General features: G+C 39.1%; 1 protein-coding gene across 2 annotated transcripts in view; it reads right to left on the reverse strand.

The window, feature by feature from the left end:
* The window catches only part of ACAP2 (ArfGAP with coiled-coil, ankyrin repeat and PH domains 2), a 62327-nt gene that overhangs the window by 40688 nt on the left and 5720 nt on the right, over positions 1 to 15919 (reverse strand). For both annotated transcript variants that reach the window (XM_030954064.1, XM_030954063.1), the window contains exons 2-4: positions 5471 to 5528; positions 2829 to 2948; positions 2139 to 2192 (exon numbers count right to left, since the gene is read on the reverse strand). In XM_030954064.1, coding sequence (XP_030809924.1) covers positions 2139 to 2192; positions 2829 to 2948; positions 5471 to 5528 — 232 coding nt within the window. The remainder of the gene's footprint in view (positions 1 to 2138; positions 2193 to 2828; positions 2949 to 5470; positions 5529 to 15919) is intronic.

The following is a 15919-nucleotide window of genomic DNA, read 5'->3' on the forward strand; positions in this document are numbered from 1 at the left end:
TCTGAGTTTTAGGATGGAATGGAACAGGTCAATGACAACTAGATAAATCCTTTTGTCACTTATTGTGCAGACAACAAATGTTGCCTCAATTTTCAACCCTTCTACACCTCCAATTCTGCATAACAGAAATACACAAGGCAGCATCACAAAGTTGGCCCAGTTGAACAGAATCTCTCATAAAAGGTAAAGATCTTGAAATATTAAAGAATTTTCCAGAAAAAGCAAGCCAAAACATCAAAGTTTAAGGTCAAAAAATGTTTTATTTAAATTTTCTGAGTCTTAGATTCTTTATTAAGATTTGGAAATGGGAAGCTACGTAATGCCAAATACTGACAGCAAAACCCTTACCAGCTCATCTCTCTTTTCTAGAAACACTGAAGGGAAACATGACTGAGTTAAAGCCACTCATTAGCAGTGGTCCTGTACCTTGCATCCAGTCTCCATGCTAGGAGTTTTTCAAGACCAAAGCAACCTGCTCCATCCTCATATCTGACCCTGATTTAGGCAGGCAGTCAAACCATCCACACCTCCTGAGGACCCTTCCAACCAGAATTGTATCTACCAGTAGCACATGGAAGAACCTGTTTGTATTCCCACTCTGGGAAACCAGAAAAGCAGACAACTAGAATAAAGAACTTCTTGACAAACTGGAACTCAGGCTGGGACTACTCCCACTGCTGACATTTAAGCTTGCCAGTGCCTGGGGAGTGCACCAATCAAGATCAATACCAAAAGATAAAACCAGATGGAAACTCAAATGTTTAGAGGACTCCCAGAAATATGGGCCTTGCATTCTGCTTACAGTAATGAAGAGAAAAAATGTGCTGGGCAGAAAAACACATAGACATCATTTCCTCTAAAAAAACCAGAAAGAAGTGACCAGACCATGATCTGATTAGATTTACAGCCTAGTCAACATACTACCTTTCATACACTGCAAGTCTAAGAAAGCTGCTATTTGCCATAAGCTGTCACAGCTACTCCCCCACTGCTGAATCAGTGAAGATGCTGCATTAGGCTGGTCCCTGGCCTTATTTGTAGCAAAGCCTCAGACGAAAAAACTGACAGTCATCCAGAACTCAGTGGGAGCATCTCCTACCCCTTCCATCCTTCCTTTCCTCTTTCTTCCTCTAGCTTCTCCCTCCTGCTGGCTCTGTCACCTTGGTCAGCAACAGACCTGTCACTCTGAGCCAGGAAGCCCTGTTGAACTCAGCAGATTCACAAAAAGCAATGCAGAACCACAACATGTCTGGCAAAGCAATTGTGCCTCATTCCTGATGTTTGTGCCTTTGGTAAAAGCCACTTTGTTCTCACTATGCCTGAGCACAGTAAGGGCATGGAGGGGAAAAAAAAAACCAGTGCAGAAGCCAGATGGGTCCTACTTAGATCTTAAAAGAAATCTTCTTCAATATGGTTTGTTCTTTGCTTTCTGCCTTCAAACCTGCCCGAAAGGAAGAGCTGTGCTATGCCAAATTTTACCAAAGCAGTGCAAGCACCATCATGTAGAATAACAGCAGCAGTAACAGAGGATCTATGTCAGAGGTGTCCAAAAGAGCAAACTCTTTACAGGAAAAAAAAAATTAGTTTTCAACCCAGGGAAAACTGAAGTTTCTGATTAACTCTGACATGCTAAAAATTACAATTAGTCTTAAATCCTAGCATTTTCTCCTTTCTCCACACTTACACAAATCTGCTATCCTTCCAAAAAGAAAAACACATGGAAGTCATAGGTGCTTCATTTTGTGTATTGATAAAGGATAGGGGAGAAAGTAGCAACTATGGAAAAGACAATAATTATTTCAGACCAGCAAAGGTATAAGCTCATAGTCTGTATGTTACCATCAGTTTGATTCAAAAAGATTAAACTATCTAGTATTTACTGTCTTAGAGCACCAAAGCTTACAAATTCCAAATGAAAAATAAACCAAGATGAAAATCTGCAGAAAAGGGGATATTTATAAATATCTTGTAAACAAAACATTATTAAAATAATTTTAAGTATAAAATGAGAGTTATTTATACACCACTTAAACCATTACTTTGCAAACACTATCAACAAGAAAGGCTTTACCATTAATCTATTATCAAAAAAACTGAAGGTGAGCTATCAGCGCCATGTTGCAGCTAGAAATACTCACATTATGATAATTGATCATTTCCTGTAAGGTGTCAGAGAACTTCATCAAATTGGCCTGTAAAGAGAAAATAAAAGTGGTTTAAGTTAAGCCCTATTAAAAACAGCACAAAAGCAACAGTTCAGAGGTTTACAGCTTTTCAGTTTTTACAACTTGGAAATTCATTTTCCTTATAGCACTGAGACTAAAACCACTAGGCTAGAAGGAGAACACAGCTGTAATAGTAAATAAATCTATTAATGATACAAGCATGAAAAATGTTACTTCTATCTACCTGTATATAAACCAGCAAACTGAAGAAAAGCAGGAAAAATTCAAATTGACTAAAGATATGGGAAGTTCACATAAACTAAAACATTCATTTACAGTATTTAATATGACACTAATTAATATTTTTCACATTTAACACCCTGACTCAAAAAAACAGGTTAATGTGTTGAAATCACCAGTGCATACACTAATCAAACACCTTTTCTGAAATTTGGCAGACCCATGTCACTACTGAAACTAAACAGCACAGACACTTGCAGTGCACCACAGCTGGGAAACCCCCACTCTCAAAGAGATAGCAAAGAAAAAGGAGCAAAAAGGCAAATAATTCTATAAACTTCAACTACTTCTCTTGCCAACTGCTGTGTTGTACCTTTTTTAAGTTATGTTTCTCTCCCTCCACTTTCACCTCAATAAACTTACCTCAACCAATGTATCTTTACAGGAATATTGTGCAAGGTCTCGAATTCCATTCATGAACTGCTTGTTGGCTGTACAAAATGCTTTCCCAGTGTCAATCATTGCAATACAAAGCTTCACCAGCTAAAATGAGTGTATAAATAGAGAGAAAGCAGAAGGCTTATTTTGATTTGGTTTTTACACCATCATATAAACATGAAAATGCTGAGCTTAGTTAAGGCTACAAAATAAAAATTTCAAAAGTGACATTCTCACCCTCAGATTCTATGAAAAGCTTTCTACTGTGTAGTAACAGCTATAAAAATACTACTCTAGGTCATTAGATATGCTATTGGGAAAGCTAGCACGCTATAAACTTTTAAAATTAGTTTTTACTTGCTGTATTGTTAACTAACATGTTGCACATATTTCAAGAGAGTTTTACACAGGCAAAAAGTACAGCAGCTAAAACATAACCCAAGCAAATGATGAGGTTATTGTGGTTTCTGAGGAAAAAACACCACAAAACAAACAAAAACTAAACCCACACCAGTTGTTTCATCCTGAGACACTGAGAATACAGGAAGAGGAAAGCAAAAGGTTCTCTGCACAGCTGAAGAGCCATGGTTACATCTCAGGAGGTGAAATCAATCATGTTTCCACTCACAGACTAATCTCTGATGGCTTTCCACCCCTACCACTCACTGCTTCAGTCAGCACCTCAGGCCTCATGGTACTGCAGTCTGATAAGAAGGTCCTCAGTATCTTGTGATGGATGTTTTCCCACTTCTTGAACCACTTATGCACTGGGCCATTAACGTAAGAAACAGGGGTTACTGCAACTGCCACGATGCTCTCTTGAGATGGGTGCATCATGACTGAGCTCCCCCACCCTAAGCCAAGCTGAGAATAAAACCAGAAGACTGAACTTTCATCTCTGAAAGATCTTTCAAGGATGGTAAATAAATTATCATGAAAAGGAACAAAGAAGCACTTGGTCCTCTGTTGGGGCAAAGAAACCATCCAAGCATCCTTCCTGCCTTAGTTACCCAGCAATTTTTATGTTGACTCAGATCCTTAGGAAAAATGTAAAGCTAAGCATGATCTTCCACATTCTGATGAATGTCCAAGTTGCTTGAACAATGGACAGAAAAAAACCCCACTATCAACATTAACCTTTTCCCTTTACCTTTGCTTATAAGTTCACAAGCCTGAACTGGGCTTGCTTTCTTCCAGAGAGCACAAAACTGCAAACGATATAGCCCAAAGTCAAAATTGTGGGACAATAAAACCAAGTTTAGTATGAACACCTGACCAGAAAAAGTTACCAACCAAGCCTAGACAAACTATTAGCCTCAGGCCACAGTTGCTTCAGCTCACCCAAGAAGCTTGGCTTTCAACTTTAGCATTGTACTACAAGGCCCTGAATAATGCCGTTTAAGGAATATGAGAATTCTTTTCCCCAAAAACTTTCAGACTGGTGGAAAAGCCATACTTGCAAGTTTGATTTTTCAGATCTTTTAAATACTTACACTGGTTGATCTACCAAAACAGATTCCACACCTCTACAGTAAAAATGTGTGTTATATCCAAAAGTTTCACCAAGATTCACACCAAATCAAAATTAAGAATCCTGAATTTATTTTGCAAGAGCAAGTTGCTAGATTTAGCTACTAAAAACTAGAAATACTATTACAAGTAGTAAAGAACAAGTCTTCAGGCTTGACACCATATTTATGTCTCCAGCTTTCTGCAGCCTGCTCAACAGCTGCAGGAAAAAAAGGTTGTATTCAAAAAGCAGTTAAGGAGGTAAACAAATGACATCTCCCTGCCATGCGAAAACACAGATAAAAATAATTTAAAACATTCAGCACAAAGGCAAAGGAAAGAAGACTTTATACAGATGAAAACCAAAAATAAGCCACTAGCAAAGAAATAAAGTTTCCAAAGGTGAGGAAACCAATAAGCAGATATTAAGGAGTTGAAAAGATGCTACATATAATTTTTATATACATGCACAAAGCATGACAAAATGCAGGATGAATTTTACAGTAGTCAAGTCCTCCACACAACAGTGAGGGATATACATACATACATATACATACAGACTCACATATATATACATATATATACATATATATATATATATATATATATATACACACACATGTATATACACACACACACACACATATATATATATATATATATATATATTTACACACCTGGCTGCTGTGCCTGAGATTACCAGTGACAAACAGCATGGATTTTAAACCTCCAAACCAGAGGGTACCCAGGTGTCCCCAGCGCACGCTATTGTGATCAGCAGGCTCTGGGCGCAGCAGTGACCAAGCCTTGGCTTTTATCTCACCGGGAGCTGAAGGAGTTTGCAGCAGCTCCCCGGGCTGAGTCACAGCGGCTCAGCGAGGGCCGCTCAGGAGGGAATTGCACAAGCGAGGCCCCCGCCCAGGAAGGAGCGAGTTCAGCTGCCCGGTGCTGCTCTGCTCCAGCCTGGCCTCCAGCTGGGAGCTCCCCTTGGATCCCTTCCCTCTGCAGAGCAGGGTGCTTGGTCAGCCACTGACACTTCCCAGCTGTGAACTTTAAAACAAAACCGAAACACACTTTCTGATGTTTCTGAGACAAACATTGTTGAATTAAAAGCTTACCTTGTCAAGTTTCAGTTCCAACTCTGTCACATCTCCTTCTACCTCTTCTAAAGCTGCCCTGCGTGTATAAAAGAGGTTTTCCTTTAAAATTTTACACAAAATTACTGAGTCTGGGGAGAAGGGGCAGACACACATTCATTTAACTCATTTATTGCCATCACAGTTTTACTTAAATTTCAGCTACAAAACAGCATAGATTTTAAAGAACCACAAGAACTGCAGAAAATTTGATGGTACAAAGAAGAAAAACTACATCACTGCTAAAATGTGGTCTATTGATAAAGATTTGAGATCAAATTTTATCAATCCTAATATATGTCACACCAAAATAGGTTTCTTCTCTTCTTGTATAGACAATAGTCTGTATGTTTGAAGCTAACAACAAAGGAAAGAAACTGAAAGTTGGAGGGAATTTTCTTAACTCTTCTGGTGACCTCCTGGCTCAAACCTGCAAATAGGGCAGCTATTTCATGAATAACCTTGCAATGAGATTTGGAAAAAATACAGCACTTGCCATGTGTCAATTAAGCTGCAGGGAGTTCAGATGGCACACTTGATTAGATCATTTTCCTCTGGTCTACACTGGTCAAATCTTCCAGGCCAGTCAAATTTAACTTGCTAGTAAGAGCTGCTTTCATGGAGCATTGCTAAAGCACACGTTTTGGGGGTTTTTTTGGATTGTTTTTTTGTTTGTTTGTTTTTGTTTTGTTTTCTGCTTCTAAACTCATGTTTCTTTGGACACCTCCTTCCTTATTGCTGCCTCAAAAACCAGGAGACTGAGGATGGGTGACTCTTTGTTCAGAGTCCATGAACATTGCTGCTTCATCAGGCTATTGCCTTGAGAGCCAAATGGACTCATTTCTGGCAAGGAGAGCCCCTGGTGCCATCACAGGGTGCCCATTCTTTCAGTCATTCCAGCATAACTGCTCATGGAGCCACACTGTTTACCAGTAGTAGCCTGCCTTGGGGAAAAAAAAAATAATAGGAAGTTTTCTGAAATGCTTTTTGGAAAATTGGATCAGACATTTCACATTTCAGTCCCGCAGAAAAACCCAGCTCTTCCTGGAAAATGTTATATAGGCAGGGGAGAATGACTTGGAGCAGGAATTTCTTAAGCCAACTTTATACCACTGAGGAGAGACTACACACAACCACAGCTTTACTGTCTCTTGCTAATTCCATTCTAGTTCACATGAGTACAAGCCAAGAACACAAAAAAAAAAAAAAAAAAGGCTGGATCAGGCCCCAAGTTCAGGAAAAGCAGTTTTTTTACAAGAACAGTTCTGAAAAATGCTGCCAATTGCTTGCAGATCTCAAACACTGAGCATGACATTCCCAGCTTTTGCAGATTTCACTACACATAGTTGCATTCCAATTCTTGTACCTCAGTGCATTCCCACAGTTATGTCCTACGTTTTATATCCAAGCAATCCCTGTACCTACATTTAGCTTCTCCCTCTTCGCTAGCTTCAGACCATGAAGGATTTCAGGCAATTTCAATTTCTCTTTTACTTTCTCTATTTTCTTTCATAACTGATTCATTTCCACATAAGTCTCTAGTTAATCTTGTTTTGGAAAGCATTAAAGAGAATTAAAAAACCACAAAGCCCAAAGGAAGGAAAAGCATCTCAATATTTAGACTTCAATTTTGTATTCGTTTGTTTATAATCACAGTGCAACAAATTATTTGTTTCTTTGGCATTAACATAAAAGCATGATTAAGAGATTGTTTACAGAACTGCAGCAAGATCTGATAAGAGTATTATTTTTTGTGTCTTTAACTGAGTTCTAGCTCCACAGGACTTAATGAGCTAAAAGACTAAGATTCAAAATGAACAGAGATAAAGGCAGTTAGAGCAGGCAGAATGAAGACAACACATCTGTTCAGTAATTAAACCTCTATTCCAAGAGGCAAATTTTAAAACAGAATAAGCTCAAGTGGAAGAAGTACCAGCAGAACATTAAAAACTGAAACAATGAAGGGTAGATCAAGCAAATATATGTATAAAGCAAAGCAGACAGAGGTCTGAAATGCCAGATGTCTGAAATGCCACAGGCCCCTGAGGCACCAGGCTGATTCTCTGGGCTATTTCCAACCACTGCCATATGATAGAGGGATGGCATATCTGGGCCCTACAGCTGGATACAGATTGAACAGCTGTAGGGTTCCAGCCAAACCCCACTTTAATTCTATGTTTCTTTGCCTAGAAATGACTACTTTACTGTTTCTACCACATAAAATCTAGTAGAAGTTATTATCATGCAAACATATTTACAGGTATTAGTCCAAAACTGATTACAATCACAAAAACAATGGAGAGGATGCCCTCAGACTATCAGAATATAGTTATATACATCCAATTATGTACCCCCTAGTCACAAAAATTGTCTTCATGTTTTCATCCTGGGCTAGCAATACATGAAAAACAGCTGATCTGAGCCATGCTATGTTAATGCTATCCTTGTTTTTCTTAATTTAATACTTTTTGAAGCCACAGAATGCAAAGGTGCATTTCTCTCCAAAACATCTGTGTCAGGCATAAAGTTCACAGAAAACTGCCATAATTCTGGGTAAATATCATGTCCACAGCCAAGCCCCACTGTCCAGCTACAAACACAGGAAGTGGTGCTGAAACAGCTGAGGATCAAGTGCCAGACCTGACATGTAACAAAACTGCTGCTCCTTAGTGAAGTGGGAGCTGGGAGCAAGATTTGAGTCACAGTGATCTCAGCCAGAAGGCTCCAGCAATAGGAATAAGGATCAAATGAGGTCCAGTGTATGACTCAAACATCTGTGGCTTCCCAAGATGTTCAAATACTGCATGGCAATGCACAAAACCAGAACAGCTGCTTAAGGGTGGAGGACAACTTTTATAAATGAGCAGTCTCCCATACTCTTCATGCTCTGTAATGAGGACTCTCAGGAATGTGTTTCTTTCCTCTGCTGTGACTTCGCTCCTCCACCACCTCCTAAAACACAGTTCAGTTTGCTAGATACAGCTTCCTGCACAGCTGCAGTGCAGGAGGAATACAGGAGATAATGGAAGAAAATTCAAGACCTAACTTTGCAGCCTTTTAAAATGAGGATAATGTCACCAGTTACCCAGCCCAGTGTATGTGAAGGACAGCTGAACTTTGACATCCATCACAGCACTCCCTTTAGGAGACCAGTGAAAGACTTTCTTCCAGGTTAAGGTACTACAAAAATCCCAGGAACCAAAGAGAATGATGATGGATAAACTCTCCTCTAAAAAAAAATAGGTCACTACACATTGCTGACCAGAACAGCACACACACCATGGCCATGGACAGGTGTCTGCAGGGCCTGCTTGCTCTCACAGAAGAGTGGTGATCACCAGTGCTTTTAAATTTAGCTCCTCTTCAAACAAAGTCTAATTGCCATTGAAGACACACCCTGCCTTTAGTCTTTTGCTCATTCATTCATCATATTCTATCTTGCATTTTCAGATTGTGTTCCTGAAAATGAGGAGGCTGGAATCAGTGGTCACTCTAAATCAGATGCTGAAAAACAACAAACTGGAGAGGTCAAAGGTGCTATGGGCAACTAACTAATAATTATTAATTCTAGACATAATACATCACTATAAAAATATTCAGAATTATAAAAGCCCAACAATAAAATATTTTCCAATAGTGTGTGTTTATTTTTTTTCTTTTAATTGAGAAAAGTTTTGATTCATTTATTGAATATACTTTCAGAAGAACAGGAACATGTCACAAAATCAATTGCTATTCATTCTGGGGCTTTTGAATACATTAATATCTTTGGACTCATGAAATGGAAATAATGGATTTTTACCACTGCCGTTTCAATGGAATTACTGCTAAAGTCTTGTCCTCAAATCTTAGAAAGACACAGCTCTCTTACTTGCACATATTCTCTGCAGAACAGCTCCTTAATGCACAACTTACACTTCACAAGAGATGACATCCTTTCAGCCAACATCCACTACACCTTCAAGACAGATTGAAAAAGAAAAGGTACTACTGAGTGTGAAAACCTGGAAATGAGATGCATAATTGCAAGATAAGAATATGAACCTGATGATTTACATGAATGTCTCCTCCTCTGTGCCAGAGCCTATCAGGAGACCGATAGCAAAAAGGACAGTAGACATTAATCAGAGGATATACTGTGACCTGTAGCGTGATGCAAAGGCAAATTAAAATGCAGGTGTACCACAGAAGATATTACACTTGCTCAGCTGCTTGGTCTAGGTTGTCTCTTCCTCTGCTTCTGCCTCCCTTTCCTCCCACAGCAGTTGCACCTTGGGATCACCCTTCAGATGCGAAGCAACTGAATATAAACAAGAATATAATCAAATGAAACTCACAGGTGAGTTCAGAAACAGCCACAGACAGACTGCTGAGGGCAGCCTCAGGCCAGGGGAGCACACCCAGCACTGTGACTAATGGCACTGGACACTGCCACTTCTCACTGCTCACCAAGGGCCATTTGCTGTCACCAGGCTGCAAGGATCGCTGTCCACCAGCACAGCTGCAGGGCTGGTACTTTTCAGAGGAAGTCTTCACATTTGTCTGGGTTAAACTTAAGGAGATTTCTTCCTGTGCTTTCCCCTACCTTGCTGAGGTCCTGCTGGGTGGCAGACCTACCCTCCAGCTTCTCAGGGTTCCCTCCAATCACTGTCTACTCCATTTCATTTCCTTCATATATTACAAAGGTGTCCAGAGGCACGTTAACCAGCTTGCCAAGAAGGAATACAGTTGGTACGTGTGTTATGGCATCAGACACCAGAGACTAAAAAAGAAACATGACATTACTGAGGAACAAAGAAGGCATACATGCAACAATAAGGCCTAATAACTTTGGATAACAGCATGGACAGATATAAGTAGAGTTTTACATCTTATGAGATGTGTCATAACCATAAATATGATCTGAAGACAGAACACTGTTGCAGCCTGTCATAGAGTCCATTGAAGTCCTGGTTTGGCACTGCAGAGTTTTTTCCCCACTGGCACAGAGCCCCTCCAGACTGAGGAACAGATGATGAACTCTCCTGACACACTAAGATAAAATTCCTCATTCATGCTAGTAATCCCTTCATTATTAATTCTTCAGTCAGTGCCACACAACATTTTATCAATAGCTTGGAAAAACTTCTATGTGCCCTACATGAACAGTAGGGCTTTTAATCAGAAAGTTGAACCCCCACCCTGAAATCCTAGAAATTTTCTATGAGCATGGGGGGACTGAAATATGGAAATACATTTCCTGAACAGAAGATTATGATGTTGATGAATAAGCCAAGTTTTCAGGTACATAGCAAATACTGTCTGCATTTCAAATTTCCCCAGAGACACGGGAATCAAGTCCTCAATATTAAAAGGACCATTCCTCTACTTCTCTCAAGTAAGACTTAGAAAATAATCAAACGAAATACAGCAAGGGTATTTACTGAATCCATAAAATTGCTAAAGCAAAGGTCTGCTTGTAGGTATCACTGCACCTACAAGGTTTAGTTCCTCCTCAATAATTCATATGGTCTAATATAACAAGTAGGACAAATCCTTTAAAGATGTACACTTCACTTAATTTGTTCTTTATTGCTAGGCTACACACAGCTCAAAGATAATGAACATTATAAACAAATCAGTCTTCAAAAAGGAACAAGTTCTATTGCCCTTAACATACACCTCTGGAAGCCAAACTCATTACCACTAAACTTGCACTAGCATTTAACAGTCTATATGACCCAGTCTATCACCCAAACTATAAGGACTTCTGTGCTACCTGCTGGACCTGAATTTTTAAACTCTTCCTCTCAATACTCTTTTGGAGTAAATTGCAAGAAATGCCTAAAGTGCTATTTTCCCAATAGTTTCCCCTAATATTTTCCTCCTAAGCTTTTTCTGTCACAGGAGAGCTTGACAGTAAGCCTAAGCAGGAAATCAGCAACTGTTTCCTCCACAAAGAGTCTGAGAAGCAGGATTTTCTTCATGTTTCAACTTCAGTGTTTTGTTCATCAGAAGACAGCTGTTAACAGAATGGTGACTGTGAAAGGTTCATGGAAAAGAAATTGATTACACTGCAAACTGGGAAGAGTGCAACATATCACAATATATGTCCTGCACAACACTTGACTAGGGATTCCAACGTCCATGACTGGGCCAAAAGCTTTTTAGGAGGATCTACTACCAGATAAGGAAGTAGGACTACAGTATCAAGATCTTGCAACAAAAAAAAGGGCAGCAGAAAGGAGCTCGAGGAACTGATGGTGGACAGAAGCCTTGCTGCTGAAAATTTGCCAACATCACAGAGCTGCTTTAATCTTTTAAATCTCAGCAGCTACCCAGGATCTTGAACACAGAAGCAGCAGATGGAATGAAGGATTTCAACATTTGAAAACTCAAGTATGTAGTAAGGTCAGGAAGTGGAAGCATAAATATAACCATCAAGCAACCAACTGCAAAAGATACAAGATAGGACATCTAACAAACACACCCTGTTAGCCTCAAGATCTGGAGTTACCAGTCAGATGCTAAGGACTCCTGTCAACTTTGCTTATAAAAGCTGTAAGTAGTAACAGTCTGAAGAGCAGTGAAGATGCTAATTTGGAAAGATTTGGAAAGGTACCCCTTATGTACCTCACCTGCAGAATGAGTAAAAATCAGTACATAGCCCCAGCACAGCATTCTCAGGACCAATACGCTCAGAACTGATACAGCAGCACTTAACCACCAACACAGGAAACCCCGAGTAAAGTACAGGCAACTACAGGCCTGAGTCCTGTGCAATTAAACAAGAAGACACCATATGATCTTAACATGAATCTTGGGTTTGCTTCCATTTCAGAAAAATTAGGTAACATCTGTCCCTTTCTTTTTGTAACTCCCTTAGTTGCTAATTTAAACCTTACACCATAGTTAGAGGAGCACTGCTGTGTACAAAGCAGCATAAGCTGGCAAAGTCTTTGTAACCAGAGCTCACCACGTTTCAGAAGAGCTGAGGACCATTAGCTGTCTACAATTACAGTTTTATCAGGTGGATCTTCTTTACTGAAACCTGAGGGAAGTTTCAGATTTGCTCTGAAGACTAAGTCCTCAGCAAGTATTTACCCTTTTTGTCCATTTCAGAAGTTGAATATTTCAGTACAAATGCTCTATTTGACAGCCAGAGAGAAGGCTGCAGTTTTGTTGTAATACACAAATTCTGAACCTGAATTTTTTATTTAGCTATTAGGTGAATATACATATATGGATCTCCCACTCAGTAACCTAAAGTGCATTTTACATGTAAATTAAGAGTTTTATTGTGCAGTTTTATTGCTCCTGCATACTGCAAAAAGCAGTTTGTTTGCCCCTTATGCCTTCACACTGAAGCAGCCAGTCAAATTAATCCAATCTCAAACCAAAAGAGTGGATAAGCATTAAAGCAGGACAATAGAGAAATATAGTGTATTCATGTTTTCCTCAAATTTACTGCTCTCAAATTTGGAAAGGCCAGTTGCCTTTCCTCCTCATCCCTTTCAAATGATGATAAACTATTAAAAAAAAAGAAAGCATTTGGAACTTTATAATATAAAAACTACAAAATGCATGCAGTACACCCACAGCTCTGGAACTTTTCTGGGTACATTTAGTATCTTTTCTCCCACTACTTTTAGTCATCAAGAGATTTTAAAGACCGTGGGATTTCATTCATCTATCAAAGCTAACTGCAGGTAAGCTGTTTTTCAACAAAACAGAAGCTTACCTATCCTTTAATTATTACATGTTAAAGATTTTTCATTTCAAATCAACTGCAAATATTTTCAAAAATCTTGCAAGATTGATATTTACAATTCAGTGGATATTTTGTAATAGTAGGCATATTCAATGCTTCCTCTTGTCATTTTTCATCATTCTTTTTGGGCTATATCAAGTAGGATAGAATAAATAGGCAGATACATTCTTCAAAATCAGACACTAGACAAAAGAAATGAAGTTAAGTGAGTACTTTTAAAAATCATTCTCCACAAACTGAAGATTCTTCTGAAGAATAATCCTGTAGATTCTTTTGAGAAATAATCCCACAGAGTAGGTGTGTAAATGTGTGTAGTCTTTTTAAACAGAGTCCAACTTAGCAACACACAAATTCAGCCAGAAGCTGCATCCTCAATGAAACATTCGATTCCTCAGTGGTCTTGAACAGTTTTTATCCTTAACAGCAGCCCTGTCTGGCAAAGCCAAAGCAATTGTTCTATAATTGTTGTGTGCTGATCTGATCAAACACTGGTACCTATGCTCAGATACCCAAATTAGTCAGCTAAAGCACCTTTGGGAATGACAGAGCAGAAACATGTGATGTCCAGGGCACAGGTCACCTTATCCTGACACATATGGCTAAAACAAAACAGGAGCTGCTTGGGATCAAATCTTAATGAAGATCAATAGTTGTAAGGAGCCTAAGCCTAAGATCTGGCTTAAGAGGAGGGATGGCACACAGCAGATGAGATGCATTCTCCTTTTCCTGTTTAAGGAAGGGGCCTAGGTCATTATTTACTAAACACTTTCTATAGATAGGAAGTCCAACTTAGATGGTACATGAAGTCTAGGAAAGATATAAGCTACATTTCCAGTTGGCCTGTGAGTGTTTACAGTGCCTTTTGCTAGTGCCAGTTAAGAACACAAGGCCCAACACTGCTACACCTACATGACATTTCTTCTTCATCCATGAGTTCTTATTTTGGTTATCTTAACCCAAAAGTATAATAACAACAGCATGTTTTATAAAACCAATAGCATTTTTGTAACACCACATGTTCTTTACACTGAATTTATCACAACAATCCAGTCAAATACTGAGTCTGATTACTACACAAAGTACTCAAAACAAAACACGCCAAACCCCACACAAACTACATCTTTTTATGCCAAAAATGACCGACATTCAGACACCCATTAGTGCCCACTGACCAGTGGCTTGGGCAGCAAGGGAGTCACTGGAGACCTGCAACCTAGGAAGGCATCAGAGGGTGGGACAGGACTTCCAGCACAGACTTGCACCAGCCACCACCTCTGTGCCAAGGACAGGGATCCCTGTCTGACCACAGGACAGGGACAGAAGAGGCTCAGTGCCTCCCTGGGTAGAGTCCACAGGAGCAGAAACCCAAACCCCATCTCCCAGGTCATATTCCACATCTCTTTTTTGACAGACAGAAGGGATAACATTCCTGGTCAGAACTCTGAATACCACACACTTTTCCTTTGTTCCTAAGGATTGAATTTAAATTTCCATCTACAGTGTCATTCTGAATATCAGGACACTAAAATCTGTTAAGTGATCTCTGGCATTACATAAGTTATACATATTTTAACGATAAGTAAAAGATCACTAAAAGTTGAAGACTAGAATATTTCAAATGCACAGAAATGTGTGTTTGATATGCATGTGTTCCTACTTAACATCTGGCACATATAAAGATGGAAATCTGCAATTGTCTTGCAGAGAATATGGTTTCTTAAATTTTAGCAGACTGAAGACATTTCACTACATGTGACTACTTCAATTTTTTTGGTATTATATCCAACTTAGAAACTTCAAAATCACACCATGCAAATTCCCACTAGCTCTGCTTTATGTTTATCAAGACAAAACCACAAGCAGAGGTCTTTCTTTAACAACTGCTGCTGAAGGTAGATCACAAACTCATGAAACGAAAAGGTAGTTTGTGCACATGCACCTACTGTCAGATTCTTGTCCAAAAGCACAATACAACTATTTCAATGCCCATTAATATTGAAATGTAAACTACAGAGGCAAAAAAAAAGAAAACAACCAAACCCTGAATTACTCAGAATTTATTCTTCTATTTCCTGCCTATGTAAACATGACACTTCTGCATTTGCATCACCTGGAGATACCAAACTGATTCAGGCAGCAAGGCCTACACCAAGATTAAGGCAAAGGGTTCTTGCCTGTAAACAATAATTTCTGTAACCAATGGAAATTAGATGTTTTCTTTTCCTTTTTTCTCCCCAAACAGGTTATAAGAACAGAGTTTGCTTTGGGAAATTTTTAGAATTATTTACTCTAGTAAAAAGTTAGCAATAATTGAAGCCATATTGTTCACTGCACGAAGTAAGAATGGGAAAATGCTGACTAAATAATGTGGTTCTGAGTACAAGGTTGTCAAGAAGCTAAGCTTGAAAAGAGATCACAGGACACTGCAAACATTGCTGAAATCAGCACATTTGCTATTCAGAGGCCAACAGTTTCACAGATATGTACAGTGAAAAAACAGAGCCACCAAAAAGTCCATCTAGCCCAAGACACAGGGTTCTATTTGATAGTTGCCACCTTCCCAATGAATATTCTATTTACTGATCTTCTTTTCCAGAGATTTTAACATTACTATTCCTCCCCTCCCAAAAAATATAAAACTGCCATCTCCATAACTTTGGTTCTTAATGTAATTACATGAG

The sequence above is a fragment of the Camarhynchus parvulus genome, chromosome 9 (genome assembly GCF_901933205.1).
Source record: "Camarhynchus parvulus chromosome 9, STF_HiC, whole genome shotgun sequence".
Classification (NCBI taxonomy): Eukaryota; Metazoa; Chordata; class Aves; order Passeriformes; family Thraupidae; genus Camarhynchus; species Camarhynchus parvulus.